Source organism: Gymnoscopelus microlampas (genome assembly GCF_963454915.1).
Source record: "Gymnoscopelus microlampas genome assembly, chromosome: 9".
NCBI lineage: Eukaryota > Metazoa > Chordata > Actinopteri > Myctophiformes > Myctophidae > Gymnoscopelus > Gymnoscopelus microlampas.
The window spans coordinates 26,658,238-26,679,678 of NC_139946.1; the positions used below are offsets into that span (position 1 = coordinate 26,658,238).

The 21,441-nt window shown below is 42.7% G+C and overlaps 1 protein-coding gene across 1 annotated transcript in view; it reads left to right on the top strand.

Annotated features, from left to right (window-relative positions):
• The first annotated feature begins 4,369 nt into the window (after positions 1-4,369).
• oca2 (oculocutaneous albinism II) overlaps positions 4,370-21,441 on the top strand; it is a 79,359-nt gene continuing 62,287 nt past the window's right edge. The window contains exons 1-9 of the mRNA XM_084067847.1: positions 4,370-4,437; positions 7,988-8,266; positions 13,672-13,767; positions 14,245-14,442; positions 15,230-15,287; positions 17,556-17,628; positions 18,815-18,972; positions 19,093-19,175; positions 19,619-19,772. Coding sequence (XP_083923973.1) covers positions 8,025-8,266; positions 13,672-13,767; positions 14,245-14,442; positions 15,230-15,287; positions 17,556-17,628; positions 18,815-18,972; positions 19,093-19,175; positions 19,619-19,772 — 1,062 coding nt within the window. The 5' untranslated portion in view covers positions 4,370-4,437; positions 7,988-8,024. The remainder of the gene's footprint in view (positions 4,438-7,987; positions 8,267-13,671; positions 13,768-14,244; positions 14,443-15,229; positions 15,288-17,555; positions 17,629-18,814; positions 18,973-19,092; positions 19,176-19,618; positions 19,773-21,441) is intronic.

A 21,441-nucleotide genomic window follows, 5' to 3' on the forward strand; every position in this document is an offset into this window, starting at 1 on the left:
ACCTCTTTCTATTTGCCTTATTTTTGGCCCTTCTCCAGAGTGGCGCAATTCCCGTCCTGCTGCTTCATTGTCTTCGCCAGGCCGAAAGGCGTGCGTGTGCGTGTGCGTGTGTGTGTGTGTGTGTCCTTCCGAAATCGGTACACAGTATCTCTATAGTCATTAAACGAAACGGGTCTTTCAGATTTTTCATATTCCATCCTGATTGGCTTATTTAGATTGGCTTCCAAATTTTGCAGAAATGCCTCAAATCATGAACACAGCGTGCAATTTCCGTGAGATTTTACACAATCTGTGTAAAACTTTGTACACACACTCTGACACTCCCTAAAGAACAAGGAAAAACCTCTGCCCGGCATTTTTCACAGCTGCCTTTTATAGCGCCATCAGGAGGCCGACTTATGTAAAACAAATTTCTTTATATTACTCCTTCAGATTTTATCCAAATTTCACACAAATCGGTACCCATGATCTCTATAGTCATGTGATCAAGAAGGATCTGTTTGATTTTTCATATTACATCCTGATTGGCTAAGATTGACATCTAAAGTTTGCAGGAGCGGCCCGTTTTCAACAAAATGCTGCAAATCATGAATGCAGCGTCCGATTGCGGTGAGACTTTGCACGCACATCCGCACTACATTGAGGAACAAATGCCACCCTTTTAACATTGCCCTATTATAGCACCACCAGGAGGTCGATTTTTGCACAATTTTAACCTGTCCAAACATCACGTAAATCAGTACACATTATCTCTATAGTCAGGTGATCAAGATGGATCCGTCCGATTTTTCATATTCCATCCTGATTGGCGAATTCCGAACATCGCTGGCCCACAATAACCTACCTGACCTGGCGGAGACCTGTGCTCCGAGGAGCACTTTTTCTAGTTTAATATCTGGTCACTTCCGTCCTGCAGGTGTAATGCAACAGTGTTGCCAGATTTTGCAAGAGAAACAAGTGGCCAGGTCAATGGAAACAGGCCAAAAGATGCGACAAGGCTACATTTTACCACTCTATATCGGCTATTTGAAAATACCAGATCTACAAGCTCAAACGTGTCGCATCGCGAAATATTTTGAATGTTTTTGGAACACAAATCTTAGACAATTACATATTAATCTGGGGTCCTTGACATGAAGAAATGTGGGAACCGCTGGTTTAAACAACATTGAGAAGCAAGCCCAAATAAGCAACTACACTTTAGAAACAAGAGCCCCCGCCCCCGCAACCTGCAACTACCAATATTTACAAGTGACTTTACAGGAAAACAAACTTAAAGTCGCTTATAATAAGCATACATTGGCAACACTGGAAAACAGGAAACCCCTTGATATGAGGCTCCCTACCCCCCTACATTAGAGCGGAAACGGTGGGCATGGCCAGGAATCAATATTTCTTTTTGTGATTTGAAGTCGACTAGATGACTTAGGCAGATAGTGATCTTTCACTTCAAATTTTCTGAAAACCTTAAAAATATGACTATACATGCTGAATTTCCCCTCTCTAATTTCGCTAATCCCTTCTGCAACTCCTCACTCACTGGTTGCCTCCAGTGGTGGCTTATCCAACGGGCTTGAGGTGCTGAAGCACAGGGCACCAACCTTGGGGGGGCACCAAACGGCGTAAAAATAAAAAACGCCGAAATTTAGAAGCAGGGATGCTAAAGAAGCGCTACGACATTGAAACGCGCCGGTGAAGCGTCCTTTTTTTTTCGCGCAGCAGCCCCCCCCCCCCCAAGCGCCGGGCACCACGAAGGGTTAATCCGCCCCTGGTTGCCTCCCCCAATTACCCTATGCTACTCCTCTCCTCAGTTCCTTGATTGAGTTCACTCACCTGAGAGGTCTACCTGAGCCTGATCTGGGCCAGGCTAACAAGACTTAACCAGACTTTGCTGGTTTATTGTTTACAGTATGTGTCAGTCAGTCCCATGGACAGATTTACATGACCACAGGCCCTGGGCACATACTCACCAAAGTCTATGTTCGGGATGTGCTAGCCTTACCCTTTTGACTATTTTGGATATACTGAATCAAGTAAGAACACGGTTCATTTACAAGCTTTTTACCGCATACAACTGTTTGCATCATATTTCCTTTTCCTGTATATAGCCTCAGATATGTTTTTGAATGACTATTTTACCAATTGTCTACCTGTCTTCATATTATTGGTCCTCACTAGTCCTCATTATAAGATTATTCCATTTCTGTCTACTTACTCTGCATCTCATTGGTGGGCTAACTAAGGACCGTTCAGAAACCTGCCTATACCAATAGCATCATCAATAGGGATTCCACAGTTAATAGAAACTACTCTTCCTGGAAAGTCTGCATGTTAAAAAAAGAAGGCATTGTACTCACATCTATTTATTTGTTTTGTCGCATGAGGTCAGCCCGCAGGTATGCAGAAGAACATGTGAGCTGCCGTCACCACAAAAGTTCTGCAGTGGTGGTGGTGCTACTTTGACAACTGCTTTTTTCCTAGTATTTGCTAGACTGCAGTAGACTACACTACAGTATGTGGGATTAGTGTTCACATTGCATGTCTTACAGGGGGCTCGTCCATACGTGAAAACCTCCCCTCTGCCGTATAATGATTGAAATCATTAGCACGGAGGTTTCTGAACCGTCCACATGAACCCTCCACAGCCCATCTCTGAGACCCATAGCGAGTAGACAGAGCATTATAGGACCATGTGAAAATAAGGTTGAAAATGGGTGAAGTACTCCTTTAATCGAGAATCAATAAACTTTGTCACTTCACTGGTTTCCAGGTGTTTCCAGTGTTTAAGCCTGTTAAAATAGCATAAGAAAAATCCCATACTATTTACAGCAGTTAATAACAAAATGTACTATATACTACCGAATATAAAATCAAGGCATTTCATATTAAATTGAATCTACTATTAAAGTTCAAGTTGTCTCAGGCGGATGGGCTTGTGTGCTCGGACCAGAGCTTGATCAGTGACAGAGGGGGAGAGGGGGAGGTAGGGAGAGACAGAGTGAGAGGGGGAGCTATGGAGGGAGAGAGCGTGGGAGAGTTATAGTCAGCCACGCAATAATGCGGCCAATACCGAAACCTGAACACACTGATCGATATGTAGTGTTTTCTGCTTGTAATACATAAACTATTATTACTTCCCTCTCCCACATTGTCCTGCACAAGCGGTTCTGATATCCTGTAACAGCAGTGTTTGACCTTTTCACCTCTCTCTATCTTCCTCTCTCAGGTGTGTGCTGTCCAGAGGCTATATGCAATTACAACTATCCAGAACAATGACAATAATTATTTTGGAATTGCTTGTGATTATGAAAAGGCATTGGACTGGGGGCGGTTGTAATGGAGGATTCTGATTACAAAAAAGTTTAAATAATTTTTTACTTTGGGTTGAAAATGTAGGTTGTAGTATCTTTACTTGCACACTGTGCTCGTAAATAATGTTTCCAGTTCGCCCATGTCTATTTTTAGTAGACATGGGCGTAGTAGTAGTTGTACTGTAGTGCCCTGATACAACCCCAGTTATTAGGATAGACTGCCTGGAGGGACGATTTCTCTACGATCAGCTAATTTGTCGGCAAACCAATGGATCCCATAGCCTGGAGGGACGATTGCTCTGCAGTTGGCTAGGTTGTTGTCAGTCAGTCAGCAACACATGGGTACCCGAGGCTAGTCAGTCAGAGACTCGGGTTCATCAGAGGACATGCCCCGCTGTTCTGGTCCAGCCACAAATACAAAGTTATCCTATGAGAAACTATGACGATAATATCGGTTTCGTTCCTTTATCTGGGTGGCGGAAAGAAATCTAAAATGTTATGTTAAAGTGTTTAATCACTATGACCCTTTACGTGTAAGCGGGGGTTAATTGGATTAAAATCTGTATTTTAGTCAGATTTAATTAAAAGCTAAGTAAAATCAGCCTGAAAATCCTAAAAGTCTTGCTAATTTTGTCCGAACAAGGGTTTTTCTCTTACTCAGTATTGGCAGTAGAGTACAGGGATGTCAGCCAAAGGTGGCTTATGGCGATTAGGAGCAGAAGTGGGAAGGTTGTAACAGGGGGAGTGGAATGGAAACCAAGCTCTAGTACAAGAGGGCTGGCACTCTGCCATTCCATTCTAGTCCACACTCACTCTGCTCCCTGCTTCCCTACAGAGACCAGGACTACCTCCTCAGTCTCTTGTCTTTGGAAACATGTCATCACACTGACCTGGCTTACTTTCTGAGAAGCAGTGAAAGCCACTCTCCTGACTTCCACCGCCGTTATTGATACTGTTCAGTGATCACTGTGTTTTGACAGGATTGTCAGCCCAGAGCCTCTGTTGTGATTTTATTGTTGCATCTTCCTCATTGTCATCTTCTCCCCCTACAATCACCGTCGTCATCATCATCATCATCATCTTTACTATCATCCAAAACAACTGTTCTTATCAAAACATTTTCTAGGTAAGTTGTCTTTTCTTGTGATGCTCTCTCTCTCCATCTCTCTAAATTATATTTTTTTCAGTTAAGCATCACATTGGCAGGTTTTTTGTTTTGTCAAGAAAGATGCAGAGTAAATCGAAACAATACTATTAGTGTCCCTGAATGTGTGTGGAGGAGATTTATACCATTGTGCTTTGTTTTAAGGAGATTGAGAATTACTGTACAGTATGCTAATACTCTACAGTACTACTCCAACTATGTGTAAAAATCCCTTTAAAGGGAAAAAAAGAAACCTGTAGTTTAAGTGGCACACAGATTACATTTATTTTGGACTAGGTGCCAAAGTTTCAATCAAATATAACAGCGTGTTTGACAAGTGCTACTGTACATTTATAGAGATTTGTGAATCTATAGTTTTAGTGATTTTTCTTTTCTCAGTGAAACATTGTGTGATTTAAAATTTGATGTCACAGCTATATATGCCCAGAACAGATGAAAAAATTAGGCATTCAGGTTTAATGTTTTTTGTCCAATTGGCCAATTTTATGTGTATTTAAATGCAGAGATGAAAGATTTGGGATTTGACCATCAGGTCCTCAGCACATAAGGATATTGGATTTTATTTTGTTCAGAGTTAAAAAACGGAGGGGGGGGGGAACCGACTCCCTCAATTAAGTAATCCCTTTAATCCTTTTCAAGTGCAGTCAGTGATCTCTGTGCATGATAAATCCTTCTCAGAAAAGGAACAATGTGGGAACTTAATCTCCATGCAGTAATAAGGAGCCGGCACGTTTTGCCTTTTTCTTTTTTTTTAAATAATATGTGTTGACATGTTGACCATCGGCTTGTTTGTCTTCTCCAAAACACACAACCGCAGGCCAGTTGCCTCCCATAAAGCAAATCATTATTTTCTCTGAAGATGCTCATCGGTGGCATTCGACATGGATAATATGGGAGATATACAGTATGGCACAAAGACATAAAGCAACCCCAGGCAGCTCTCACTGTGTGTGGTTTGAAACAAGGGACGTCTCTATCACAGAAATTAATTTCTCGTGTGGATACATTTTCCATTGAGAGAACCAAGAGTCATCACATGGTTGCTGGAGACACATATCATTGACATTTACAGTATATTATCCCAACAAAGACGGGTCTTGAATACAGTCCTACGTTAGCGTTCCTAGAAAGCACCTTGCTGGAGGATGACTGTCATCCCAATGCTCTCTGATTCAGACAAGACTGTCAGTTGTCATGTGAGCTTTCTGGCTCGACCTGGCGCGCGAGGACTTATACGGCAGAGGGAAGTTTTCACGTGTGGACGAGCCCCCTGGAGCACATGCAATGGGAACACTAATCTCACATACTGTAGCCTGCTGCAGTCAGTGCTATTAGGAAATAAGCCGTCATAGCACCACCACCACTGCGGAACTTTAGTGGCGACGGGCTGACGGCAGCTCACATGTTCTTCTGCATACCTACCTGGCCTCGTGGCGGCTCAGCTGATCACACGAGCACGCTCAACTCCCAGCAAAAACTAAAGGGAATCGCATCCAATTCGAGGAACGGCTCAGCAAAAACTAAAGGGAATTGTATCCAATTCGAGTCTCATGGCGAGTGTGTCAGAGCAGCAGCAGACTAACTGTTTCGGATCATTCATTTGTGTTGCTTTTGGGTCACTGCTAGAGGCCGTGGGGGGTGGGGTCGGATGCTGAGGGTTTGCTCCACACAGCAGAGCTCTCTGTTAGCTTTGGCCTCTGGCAAAGACCACAGACTTTACTGTAGGAAGGTGGTGACACACAGGCCCGTTTTGTCTCACAGACTCCCCACAGATACAGTATAGCAGGGGTTCTCAACCTTTTCAGGCCGCGACCCTAAATGATGATATTATTTCCCGCGAGGGCATGCGGGGGGTCCCGCGCGCGCACATTTTTTTTTCGGTTCTGGGCGGATTGGGTTTGTTTTTTTCCCGTTTTTTGGTTACTTTTTTGTTAGGGTTAGGTTATTTAATTATAATAGGTTATTTGATAATTATTTATTATATTACATTAAAAATGTTTTCCTAATGTTGATAATGAAATATTTTTATCTTGAATTTAGTAAATTAACTGATAAAACATGAATTAATAATAACATAAAAAATATTTTGTTAATTTTTTTTTTTTTTCACATTCACCAAAAAATCTGGCGACCCCCCCCCCAAATTATTTGGCGACCCCCCTGGGGGTCGCGACCCCCAGGTTGAGAACCACTGCAGTATAGGGTCAGAGAAGATGCAACCAATCATACAGTCGATCTGTCAGTCGGGTGGCTGAGACTGTTCATCACACCTGTGAAGGAAGACAGAGAATACTACACATAGAGCAGTGTTTTGAAGGTCTAGAGAAGATGACTAGTATATTTAGAGAAAAATTACAAATAAACCATCTTGCCAAATTATTGTTATTATAATTTTTTACCTTGTTTGAGGTTCGCTGAGGACAATGCTATTTTTCAGATTCACATATTCACACCTGGGAGATTCCCAAAACCACAGTCTCATACAGTTGGCCAATGAGCATTCAGTCATACTAGGAAAAAAGCAGTCGTAGCACCACCACCGCCGCAGAACTTTAGTGGTGACGGCAGCTCACATGTTCTTCTGCATACCTGGGCTGACCTCATGCGACGCTTTATGAACAGCTGACAACGTGCCGGCCTCAGCTGATCACACGAGCACGCTGAACTCCCAGCATAAACAAAAGGGAATCATATCCAATTCGAGGAACGGCTCATGGCTAGTGGTTCAGCTAGAGGGGGGTGCGGTCAGATGCTAAGGGTTTTCTCTGTTAACTTAAGCCTCTGGCACCTGTAACGTGTGAAGTAGGATGAAGAATATTACACAGAGAGGAAACTGTTGAGGAAGCAGTGCTTTGAAGATCGAGAGAATTTGCCTGTGGTATATTTAGAGAAAAATTACAAATAATCCATCTGAACAGCCCCACTGACGCAATGTGTGGTGTTAAGTGCCTTGCTCAAGGGCACTTAGACTGTGGGTATAGAAGGAGAATGTCACTTTCCCAGGCAGATCTTATCATATTCTTTTTTTAAGCTGCAACCTGAACTTTTATGTCTCACGCGGTGCCCCGTGCAAGCACCAAAATGTCTACTGTTGAGTTATAACGGAAAGCAGGGTCAACCATAGTAGCGGTCCCAACCCCAGGATCTAAATGTCTCAATAGAATAGCAGGGGGACCAAATACGATGGAGCTTGCACAAAAACACATTTCAAAACCTGCTGTTTTACATCTGTAAACCTGTGATGTGACAATAAAGATGATTCTTATTCTGACACAACAACGGCAGTTGTAGTTATATCGTATTAACATACTCTACCATACAGATTGGTCAAAATAATGTTTTACCTACAAGCCACAATCACGCTCCTCTAACATTAAGGCAACCAAATTAGAAGCTACACGTAGCAACTGAGTTTTGAAATCACCTATTCAGGCCTCAAGTCAAAATGCCACCGCTGAATCCTATGCAGAGAAACTAAAACGCTTTTGTTGTTTTTCACGTTGCTTAACAGATCATCAGCTCCTCATACGCCTTCAGGCTGTCCAACCATGTATTTAGAGAACACCAGCAACCTGGATGAGATGTCCCAAGCATCTGCCCTGCAGGGTCACCAGGGCAGAAACGGCCTGAGGTCGCCAGAGGCGGTAGCAGGGAACATCGGGGAGTTTCACCTGCTGCAGGGCCTCACAGAGAGACGGGAGGCCCAAAAGCTGCAACAGTCTGCGCTTCTGCCGTCCGGACAACGCGTCATTCACCCAGAGGGCTTTGTCCCTGTTCGACAGGAAGACGGGTATGCAACAATCCAATGCTTTTGAATTATGTTACATTCTGACTTAAAGCAACTTTTGTTTTTTGAGGATGAGATGGCTCGTCATTCGTAGAGTGTTTGTCAAGTCACAGACATGACATTAGTAATTGATGTATGTTGTCCTGTGTGTATTCCAGTTTAGAAATGATTTTCATATTTCATGTCATCTTTTTCTGTGGTACATTCAAAAGCAAAGGGGTGTGTGTGTGTGTGTGTGTGTGTGTGTGTGTGTGTGTGTGTGTGTGTGTGTGTGTGTGTGTGTGTGTGTGTGTGTGTGTGTGTGTGTGTGTGTGTGTGTGTGTGTGTGTGTGTGTGTGTGTGTGTGTGTGTGTGTGTGTGTGTGCGTGTGTGTTACACTTTGCTTTTGTCATCAATGTCGCTTTCACACTGCATCTTAAACCCTATATACTTTGTTGACTGGACGTCCCCCACGGCTCTTTCACCCAATGTATGCCTATTATGACATGCCCAGAATAGGGATGCTGGGGTTCATGTGATTAATTGCTTAGATCTGGTATTCTTCTGTTTGCCAGTTTACGTGGCCCAGTGTGATGAGTTGCTTGTACACATGATCAGTAACTATAACAATATAAGTAGTTGTATAGTAATAGTTTATTCTTTCCTTTATTGATAATTTAGTTTAACAGTGTAGAGAGACAGGAAACAGGAGAGAGCGAGTCAGGGAGTGACATGCAGCAAGGGTCCGCCGGGCTCGGGAATTGAATTTGGGACTTGTGTGTCAGGCATCAGAGCCTATGTGGTGCCCACCTTAACCACCCAGCTATCAGCACCACCTCACTTTTTAAGTTAATATCTCCCTGTCTCTCGTTGGTCATGTCCAGTAACAACACTGTCCAGATCGCCTGAGTAACGAGTACCCCCATGCAGCTCCATTTACCAACAGCGGCAAAACACACTTGAGAGTTATGAGGTTGACAACATGGAGTGACAAATAAAATGGCATATACTCCGACGTGGCGGTTCAAATTGAAGTCACGCCAAAAGTCAAACATGCTTCGAATATAGGACCACATGGAATTGGTCCAAATCTTTTTTGACGTTGATACTGTAAAAAAAATCTGAATCACACATGTGGGTCAATCGGATTTGAGCCACTTTGCAGTGTGAATGTAGCCTTTGTTTCTGTCACATCTGGGGTTGCAGCAGTCACCGTGACAAGGGTAGCAACAGCGCGGAAACATTTGTAGACTTTGAAGTAAATCTCTTTATAGTTGTATAACAGCATCGAGAGGATTAATTCAGCAGATACCACTAGTGTAATCTAAATCTACCCCACACACTATCCAGCTCTATGATGTAGTGAACTGAATCCAACCAGCCATGATAGAAAACAAGTTTAACCACTTAAACCCTCTGTACGTTTGAAAACTATACTTGGCCTGTTCCTTTTTCCCCTCTACAACAAATGTATTAGTTGCAATTGTGAACAATAGCCAAGTCAGATAATGTATCCATTGGCCAATCATACGGTTCACTGCAGCTCAACTGTCAGTGTGAGTGGTGGTCAGGAGATGTCTATGAACTCTTTGTTTAAAGGCTTGAAGACCATTGTCTGTGATGGAATCAACTACATGCTCTGGTAGGCTGTTCCACACCCAGACAGCAATGTGGAGAAAGCTGTGCATAGGCGGGTGGTTCGCCGTCTGACGTATGGTGGAGGGAGCATATTCTGGAGGTCCATGGACAGGTGGGGGGTGTGCATTTTGTACAGGACTGTAGCGGCAGCAACCTGTCTCCTGTGGCTGAGGCTAGGGATGGAGAATTTTATACTGGCAGTGTCCTGGTCAACTCCAATTATTTTGAGGGCCTTCCTCTGGATATTGTCAAGTAAACCAAGATGTATAGGTGGACTCATCCAGCTGAGCGAGGCATACTCCATGACACTGCGGAGCTGTAGCTTGTGGACAGTTGCTCGGCTCTCTGAGGTGGGTTTACTGGCCACTCTCCTCAGTGCTGCCAGTTTCTGACCGGCCTGGATGGACATTTTGGTCAGGTGTTTCAACCAAGACAGCTTGTGGTCTATTGTGACACCCAGGATGTCAAGCTCATTTGTGGTAGTCAGCCAGTGCCCATCGAAGTGCAGGTGTAGCTGGGATGGAATCCTCTTCCTTCTCCATGAACTTGCACTTTGATGGTTCAAAGGTGGTCTCCCCAGATGGATATTTGTTGTATATCCCGGTTCAGGCTAGCCTCCACTATCTGCTGGAGATCTTATGCGTGCATAGAGGGTTGAGTCATCTGCGTACATGTACAGTACGTTCACACACACTTCAACCAGGTCATCGATGAAGATGGAGAATAGGAGGGGACCGAGGATTGAGCCTTGTGGTACTGAGGCATTGATGGAACAGGGTTCTGAGGCCTGGCCTGACAGGACAACTCATATGGATCTGTTTGATTAGGTAGCTTCAGAGCCATGGGAACAGCTTTCCAGACACTCCTCTCGAGTAGAGTTTAGCCATCAGACTGTGATGCCACACTTTATCGAATGCTCCCTGTATGTCCAGGGCTATGACACAGACTTCCTCGCCCAAGTCCAGGTAGTTGTTCCACCTCTGGCAAAGGATGTTCAGGATGTTCAAGATGTTCTTTGCTGAAAATAGCTGATCTACAAGATCACAACACGTCACATTGTGAGCTTAGATCAGCTATTTTCACAGAATGTTACCCCCAGAATAGAGATGCAAGTGGTTAATTCAAATGAAAAATATGTACAGTACTGTATGCACATACAATACATACATGTATTTGTATTTTCCTGGATACTTGCAGTAATAGGCTACAAAATATTATAAAACAAAAGAAAAAACGTGGCCTGTTGAGGAAGTGCGCTTGCTGTGTTTAAGCCTTCATCACCAGTTTGACAGCCCAAGGGTTAAAATCCTTGAAGATTACGAGATTAGTAGAGGGAGACTTTTAATTGGCAATCTCACAAGGATTTCCATCTAGCATCGTTTTAGCTTGGTGGCGGCTCACTTCTCCATTACATAACTCTCTTCACGTGACATAGCCTATTATTTACTGTAGACACAATAAGTAACGATAGGTGACTTGATGAAATAGCAAATGCAGCTGAGTGTTTTTGGTTTAATGTGTGTGGATGGGTTGGTGGAGGTGGAGTGTGTGGTGTTGGGGAGCGTGGGGGTGGCATTATAAGTCAGCATAAGCGGAAAAAACATTTGACACTGTTGACCACGTGTATTGTCCAAATCGAAAGCTATTGGTCCAGGTGGCTTAGACCTTATTTTGAAGGACACAGTGCAAGTCGTGGATGTTGGTGGGACAATGTCCCAACCTTGGTTTATTGATTGCGGGGTTCCCCAAGGGAGTGTACTTGGAGGACCACACCGTTTCCTTTTATTTATTAACCACATGAACCCTAGCAGCATCACTATCCTTGGCATGTCATAATATAGGCGAACATTCTGTAAAAATAGCAGATCTACAAGCTGATCTTGGAGAGACGATCTTGTGGATCGGCTTGTAGGGATAAGGTGTAGAGGGAAATTTGGTGTAGAGTAGGAAAAGTGTGATGTTAAATCTTTTTTATATGCTGATGACTGTACAAGTCTGTGGAATATGTTATGTTGTAAATCGTCACCTTGCTAAACTAAGTCATTTTTTGAGGAAAATTATATTTTTGCCTAAGTCAGCTCCTCATGACAATGGCCACCTCTGGTAAAATCGCCCATCTCCTAATTGAAAAGGATCATGCTGTTCCCCTTTTAGTATAATGGCCTAACTACCTAGTGTGACTTAGGCCAAAATAGGCCTTTTTTTGGCCTAACTCACGGTTTTGTGACTTTAGGCCATTTAAAAAAATATGTTTTGGCCTAAGTCAGATTTAATCCTATTTAAACCTATTTAAATATCTTATGTTACATAACTGACAGTGTTATTTCTATTTAAATAGTCATACTTTGTTATAAACATTTTGGGTGAAATGATTAAGAAATATCATATAGTTTTGTATTGGATCAGTTTTTTATTTTTCCTGAAAAACATTTAAAAAAAATGACATAGGCCATTAGTTTAGCAAGGTGACAAAATGTTAAATGGTGCATTTATATAGCGCTTTTATCCAAAGTGCTTTACATAGATTGTGCATTACATTCACCCATTCTCACACACACATTCAAACTCCGATGGCGGAGGAAACCATGCAAGGCACCAACCTGCTCATCGGGAGCAATTAGGAGTTCAGCGTCTTGCTCAAGGACACTTTGACACCAAGTCTGGGGGAGCCCGGGATCGTACTGGGAACCCTGTGGTTCCCATCCGGTCACTCTACCCCTGAGCCACTGCCGTCCCATGTTGCCATCAAATATTAATAACATCAGCATTTTTGGATGGATTCCAGCCAAATTCACACCACCGCTAGCGATTCTTATCACTGGTACTAACCCTGGCACTGCTCCCATGAGTCGCCCCCGTCTCCACCCACAGAAGTCTAAATTGAGTGAGAGTTAACAGAAATGCTAATAAACAGCTTAGATTTGCCAAAAGTGTAGAATGTGCTTCCTCACTCCCTTATCATATGCACATGTGCAATTTGTGATCAATTAGAGGAGAAACTGTTTCTCCCACAGAGGAAAAAAAAGGACAGAGTTGTCCTTATTTTATAGTAGGATATAGTATGAAAAATCACACCCTGTGTGAAGGTAGCGGCGCCTTTGATACATTTTGTCATCGATATGTGTTTATAATGTGTTTATAGCCATGTGTCACGTGAAGCTTGACCAATCACTTTGTTGACGCACCTGACCAATCAGAACGTTGACGTACGCACACGGACAAAGTCAGGTATAGAGCAGGATCCGCTCTATACCTTCTAGCGCCGCTAAAAATCAATCAATCAGCCACATGTATACTCGAATAAGGCACTAGCATCGCTGCCTTGGTACTTTGCTTTAATTTGACTCATCTGTGAGTGCTCATAAATATACATATTTACTGTATGTACAGTATGTGCATACGGGTTTGTGTTTGTGAGGAAGAGTGACCAACTCAGAGTGTGTGTGTGTGAGAGAGCGTTGTGCGTGTTGAGCCTCAGCTGTGCTGTCCCTGATGGTGCAAACCTGCAGGAGCCTTCCAGTACACTATGCACAACAGGGGTGACAAGGGGCGCTTAAATGATCCCCTCGGGTGCCAAAGCACCAGCTGCTACCCCACCTCTCTGCCACTAGCGGGTTATAAGGCCTTTGACAAACTCCTCCACCTTTTGATTGACAGCTGTGTGAGCAGGCAGCTGAAAAGATTTTCATCTGGGCTCATGGTTTATAACCTCGCTGTATTCTTTCAGTTTTTAATAGCTTTGGTGGTGTCCACTTTCTCACTGGTTTCTGACTCATTGGATTGCTTTTCAGAAACAACTTCAGCATGGTTAATATCCTCAGAAGGAAAAGTAACCAGGCCAACGTCACAGAGAGGTCACCCCTGTTGAGAATCCCCCCAGATGACAGGTAGGTCAGGTATTGTGCTCGATTAATTGAATACAAAAAAAAATTGTTTCCAGAGTGACCGTATAGGCCATCCATTATCCTGTAGTTGTATAATTACCTTTTTCCCCAGATGAAAGGGGATTTTTCCTCATCACGGTCACGTCGTTCGAAATGGAATTAGGGGGACATGATGAGATGGCTCGTCTCAGGACATCCGTATCATCATAGTCACACTTATTCAATTCTCAGTGTTGTAGAACCCCTGTAATTACATTCAGATTCAAGGTGTTCATCTTTTTTGGGGGACAACTTATTTATGGACATAGCAGTATTACATAATTTTATATCGTAAATCCACAGCTGGTGGCCTTTGAAGTGTGACTGTGTGGCCGTGTCTTGTTAACACAGATCATCATCATCGAGACACAAAATCGAATCACAGCAAGTGGAAATGATGGCGCTGCCCAATTTTCCGACAACAGACATTTTGTTTTTCAGCATAACCTACATGACCCTGCATGACCCGAACTTTGTGGAAGGGGATGAGCCCTGGGAGACTGGCTCCCTGGACATGGAGAAGAGGTATCGAATGGGGAGCGAGGTCAATGGCCTGTCACTGCACCGCTCTGGGTCCTCAGAGAAGAGTGACCCACTGGACACCCTCAGCTTGAACTTCAGACTCCACAGCAGCATCAGGTGACCAAAACATCACCATCACCAACTATGTACAGTACCACATAGACAGGCCTTAACCACTTAAATCACATATACAGTACTTCATTGACTGGGGTCCCCCAAAGGGCTATTCTTGGTCCCCTCCTTTTTTGTCTCTACACCAAATCTCTTAGCCTTAGATTGTCTATTTTCCACAAATGTTTGCTTATTTTCGCAGAATTATGACATGCCCAGTATAGGAATGCTACGTTTTTTGTGGTTACGCTGCAAATCTCTGCTGTCCGGCAGCAATCAGCTAACTACAAAGTGTTCATTTTTCAGGAAATGACAAAAACAAAAGTGGAGTTAGGATGTTTGGTTCATCATTGATAAGAACTGCTAAATGGACCTCCAAGCTCACAATGAGGTTTGAGGTCAAAAGGGGGTGAAGCCTGGAGTCAGCTAAACCAGCTAACTCCACCTAGCTGGTGAACCTAGCTGGTTTAGCAGAAAGTTTGAGGTTCCAATCGAGTTAGCTGGTTTTGTCAGAAGTGCTTTTTAATACTTTTCATTGGTTCAATAATTGTTTAATCAACACACAGACGTAAAGGGTGTTCAATGGCCCTGATTTATGGAAGAAAAATGCAAAAGCGGAAAAATTTAGTTTGCTGGTTTCTGCCGGACAGCAACCAAATGTAAAACTTGTAAATGTAAACAAAATTTGAAACTAACAGTGCAAGATGTCTGAATTCTGCTTCCAGGAACCAATAACAATACATTTTCTGATTTGCCAAATATTAAACTGTACTTTTTTCCACTTTTCCCCCAGATGTTGTTTCAAATTCTCCAAAATTGCCTGTATCTTTTCCATCGTGGTTCTCTGCAGTGTAAGTGGATGAGTGTTCCATATTAGGTAGCATTATATTGTTACAAGTACCATGATTTACTGCAGTGCCATCCAGAGGTGGTGGAACCTGGTTAAGGTAATTAAGAAGGCAAGGACAGCGCTCCAAATTGACAATGTATTGCCACACATTGCTACAATAAATTCTGTCCTTGTCTCCTTATTTATTATTGACTACTTTAAGGATTCAGCACCCTCATGGATTAAAGTTCTCAGTTCTCAGACTGATTTCAGTCATTTTCATAAGATTAAAGAGTATTAGAATTGGTTAGCAATAGAATGCAGGTTCAGAAGCATCTTCCATAAAACCCTAATGGTCTTAGATATTTCATAAAAGCAAAGTTTAAAGCCTCAACCTGCAATTAGTTCAACTAGTTGGCTGTATGTAGAACAGCATACATCATAATTCTATACAATATACTGTGTGGTGCTAATTGTTTAGGAAACAATACTAGTGTGGAGAACTCCTTTCACGCTGTTTCACAAATCACAGATTGGGACGGCCTAACAAACATTTTGAGATGAGATTTGTTTTTGCTTTAATCCCAGCAGTTTTAGTTTGAATTATAAATTGAGTGCATTTTAATTCATTGTCTACCTTCTACATTAAGATAAAAATATAATGTGCTAAAAAAATCTAGGATTTGAGTACCTTTTAATCAGACAATATCGTACATAAAGAAGTCATCATATTTATTGGTACACCAACCGAAACCCTAATTAAAGCTATTTTAGATTTAGTTTTGTTTAATTTATTTTACATTCACAGTAGTATAACTCCTTCTAGCGCCATCTGTGACCTTCCGATTCACAGTAGCTCCAATGACTGAGGGGCCAGGCAAAACTTCTTTCGACATCATATTGCAAATTTGAAGGTGTTGATATTCCTACGGATGTCTGTAGTAAAAGTGGGATGGTAACATGATATTCCACTGTGAAACAATTGTTTAACCACTTACAGTAAACCCAATCATCGTTACTATGGGGAAAGCTTTCGCTGAAGTGTGACGCGCTGTGAGCTTGTCGATCGGCTATTTTCTGCAAAAGCTTTCCCCACAATAACAGAAAACAGAAAATACACTAGTGTAGAGCCCTGAGGGACTACACTCAACCATATGGGGTTTAAATGGTTAAATCTGTTTTTTTTTTGACAGTCTGTGCTGAATTTCACTCAGAAGCACGCTCCTAATTAGCAGCAGTGTCCAGGATGCAAGGAAAAGCACACTTCTGTGTTTTTTTCATGTGAAATTCTGTGCAGGCTGTCAAAAACCTGATCTAAACAGCTGTTGTTTCATAGCATAGCAGAATATGATTTTACTACTCTTAATTTTACAACAGATATACCTTCAAATTTGTTATACGGCATTGGAAAATATACCAAAAGTACAACTTTTCCCCAGTGCTGGATAGCAATGCTATAGTTCTGGGCTACAGCTAAAGGGTATACTGTAGTTGACAGATGGGGATAAACTCCTTCAAAATATATCATAGCTATCTAGATTAGGTCTCGTTAGATTATGATCTCGACAAACTCTTATGTTAAGTCCTCGTTATTGACCACACCCCCCCCCCCCCCTCAAATTAGTCCTACCTTTAACTACTTACCTGTTCTTTCTTTCTTTCTTTCCCTTTTATTTCCAGAAATAAGATGGTAGATATACAGTAGCAGACACTACTTTGGACTTCTAGTACAAAGTAGTCTGTACAGGACAAACATGAGGCTATGGTTCTTGCTTAACTCTTTGACTGCCATTGACGAGATTTCTCGTTTTTCTCCGCATGGCTCAGCCAGCCGTCGACGAGATTGACGAGATTTTTGAAAAAATTAAAAATTAAAAAAAAAAATTTTTTTTTTTCACAAAGGAAGCAGGAGATAACGCGATACGAAGATTTTCTGCTCCATTCACTTCAATGTTAAAAAATAAACGGAGACAAAATTCACAGTTTACCTATTTTTGCAATGTTATTCTCTGGCAAGGAAGGGGGGTAGATGTGTAAATACTCTGGCAGTCAAAGAGTTAACATAGCATCTCACTGGAGTGTAATCATGAACCTCAAGTCACACTTGGAAAAAGCAATTTAGAATTTGTGTGAAATTAATGAACAACAACCACCTATAATCCACAGTGGCTTTGTACCTGAGACTGCTGTGTAATTACAACTATCTTTTTCTGGCTAAAGGTTGTTGGACATTTTGTTCAGAACTTTTATGAGTTTTGTGTGGTCATTGAAAATGTATTTATGATTTCAGCTGTTCTTCAGTATGTATCCGGACCGAGACAATCCCTGGAGAATGCTGGCAGTTTCATCCACAGACAGCTTCTGTATCCTTGACCTTACCTATTGTAGAAAAACTGTAAAATGGCTGCTTGTGACATACATTAGACATGCATGCATCTCTTGTTCTAAATGAATAATCCGTTATAAACTAGTGTACTAGTGTATAATATAACCAGTGGTGGACAAAGTACTCAGCACCTGTACTTGAATCAAACTATAGAGATACTCATCAACATTTTCATTTTGATATAAATGTTCTTCGTTACTGTCCACCACAAGAAACATTATACCTAATCGGCTTGACACTATCCCAATCGCAATCACATTTTCCATCATCACACATAAGGAGGTTTCTGGCAGAGCGAATGCTCACTAATTGAGGCTCAAGTGTCCCGGGGCGTTGGAAGAGCATATTTCAAAGAAAGTGGCAGGACAGAGTCGTCAGACACTTGTAATTCTGTGCTCCGGGACATTATATCTCACTAGATTCCCAGTACTTGATTAACGATCAAAACTATAAACCGTGTCATCCTTGAGGGCCGCTGTCACACTTCTCACACTTATCTCCCCAATTACCCCGTTGTTATATCCTGTCATTGCCCCTGTGCGGGGGGATATGAGCTGTCCAGTCTGGGCACTCGCAGTGTTGTGTGTATGTTCGGACAGAGCATGCGACCCCCTTCGATCTCCATCTTTTTTTTTTTATCCCACGATTTTGTAACCCTTTTTCACCCGGTGCCAATTTTCTAAGTGATCCTGGGCACTACTCTCTCCCCACCAGCCTAGGGAGCCCAGGGCCGAGCTCATGCTTTCTTCAATGCATGAGAGCCAACTGACCTTCTTGTCACCTGACCCCGGTAGGACGTAGTGCGTGGAAGGAACACGTTATTCCAACCAGCTTCTCCTCCATCAGGCGCCCCGGCTGTCATGGGGGAGGCGGTATAGCGACCAGGATTACTACATGTTTTTGTGAGGGTATTAACTACCCTAGGAGACACGGGGAGAACATGCAAATTCCACACAGAGTAGGCCCTTTCGCCAGCGCCCACACCTGACACCCCTGGCGGGAATCGAACCCAGGACCTTCTAGCTGTGAGGCGACAGTGCTACCGACTGCGCCATCGTGCCCTCGATCTCCATTCTACGCCCCTTTTAACTATGAGTTAAAAAGTGTTGCCTTCAATGTGATTCTGCCTTCATAGTGTTTCCTTGACAGTATGTGCACCGCAGCCATGAACCTGACCAATTTCCGCGACAATGCTCTGCTGAAGCTGCAGGTGGGAGGTCCGTTCACAGGAGGGATGGTTGACCTGACCAATCAGGAGTACATCCTCATCCAGGTGGAGCAGACAGAGGAGGCGGGGCCACGGAGGAGGCGGCCTCAGCAGGTAACGCTTCTCCACGTGATACGATAATGACTGCTTGCTAGAGTGCTGCTCATAATTGCTGCTTATGAAAAGTTAATGGTAAAGGTAATTGAGTGTTTCTAAATTGTAACTGGTGAACAGGTGATTCATAACTGGACCATACCTTTGCACGGTGAACGAAGTGACCAGATAGTGATGACGAAAACATTCGAAATGCTAAGCAGGTACCCTGAAACACATTAAAGTCATTCTGTATAACTTTTTTCAAGTAAAACCAAAGTAATTTTTGATATAATCTTTCACTGGTATATTTTTCACAACAATCGTTCCACATAAACTTCTCTAAACAATCCTAATAAACTAAACATTAGCAACTCAACTTAACAATATATACAACAATATACTACTGCACATAGTTGTGAGTATCTGCCCCTGACAGTCCCATCAAAATGATGCAGGCACCGGAAATGTACCAGAAATGTATATAATTAGTATTTTGTATTATCATTTTTTTTACCCAAACCATGCGCGTTGCATCAAAAATAAAAACACAGAATTATGTGTTGTACTATATATTCATATAGGCCTACTTTATATCATATGACAACTTCATTCAGCATTCAGGTCATATTCTGTGTGCGTTGTCCTTCCTATCCTTTCCAAACAGTGGGAACGTCCTCATCTCGGTTCAGGCGTTCTTACAAGAAAATGCAGTGGTGCCTCTCTCCATGACCCACCAGTCGTTCTACGTCAACGTGGAGACTCAGGTGGCCATCGCTGGCGTCATCCTGGCTGGCGTGTACGTTCTCATCATCTTTGAGGTAAATGGCTCCGACTGGTGATTAAGTGCACAGCATGTGCTCGTACATCTTTGCTCAAATCACACTCTGACACGCTAGATCATGATCAAGTTCACAGCCCAAAAGGGGCCATTTTGAGCTCTTAAGAGTGAAATGAACAGAAGAATAGAAGCTACTAACTCAATAACTTTTTAACCACTTGAACCCTAGCATCCCTTTTCTGGGCATTTCGTAAAAGGGAATAGGAAACATTTGGCGGAAATAGGTGAACATTTTGCAAAATGTAGATCTGCTATTTTCTTGCAGGAGTTTTGTTGTAGAGGGAAATGGTTAATGGCCATGGTTAATGGCCATGGGGGGGAGGTTACCCCCCCCCACACACACATAACTTTGTACAGCGCCTGTGTTATTTTGCACAGAAACATCTCTTGCTTGCAACCGAATATCGATATTCCCAGACTATTACATACAGTATCAATATGGTTTTATCACAAGCAAGCTGCATCCGTATCCCTCAGGCCAGAATGCAGCTGCCATCTATTGTAGCACATCTCAAATGAGTGTCAATTAGAAGGTCTAATCTCCCTGAGCCAGACGACTGTGCGAACCCGTTAAGCTGGGTTGGCAGGGACAAATACCATGACGGAACAATCAACAGCAGACCCAGAGAGATCACAGCAACATTGGGCTTGGTGCAAACCGACAGGGCAGGCATCAGCTCGCTTGCTTCACTGCCAAGTGAACTGATATTCAGATCTTACTTGAAAGGACAGCTGACAGGGCAAGGCCTTTCCTGGTGACTCAGCAGTCTGTATATGCTGTGCACAAACAACCTTATGATTTTTAGGCTAGAATCAGAAACGAACCGGCGCGAAAAGCCAAAATACACTCCCGCCATTCATCAAAATGACCCTGAATCAAGAGAGGGTTTATGATTACATTATTTTAGCTTAGGTTAACTTAAACGGTAACCGTATATACTTGACCGGGGTCCCTCATGGGTCTATACTCGGTCCCTGTCTTTTTTCTCTCTACCACAAATCTCTTTGCCAGAAATAGCCGATCTACAAGCACACAATGCGACACAGATCGATGTGTTGTGAGCTTGTAGATCCGTTAATGTCTCCAGATGTTCACCCCAGAATAGGGACGCTAGAGCTCATGTGGTTGATGTCTTTCACTTTCACACAAAAGGAACAGTATACATTTACACATGAATGACTATTATATCTATACCCCAAATTTCTGAAAAATGCCCTAGATTTTAGATGTCCTCTACTGCCTCTCTCCGCTCTCTCTCCTCTGCACTGTCAAATAAAGCAGACATACATTTGAATTTCAAAAGAACTAAAAGAAACGGTGAGGTATCTTACTAGAAGAGCATATACCTGGCAACACAGACATACTGGAGCTGAAAGAAACTAATAAATGTCTGCTTGGGCTGCCCACAAATCTATCATGGTTTCTGTCCGACCTCTACTCGCCTGGACACTTTATTGCGATGCCGTTATACAATACCTATTGTGGATTATGACTATCGCAGGAAATGATATATTTTCTTGTCTGTATTCTTCACAAGGCAAATAACAGGTGAGGGTGTCAGCTTTGTTCTGCTTCGTTCTGTATTGTCCATAATCTTGAGAGATGGAATCTGATTCAGGGTGCTTCAAGCTTGATTTATACTTAGTTC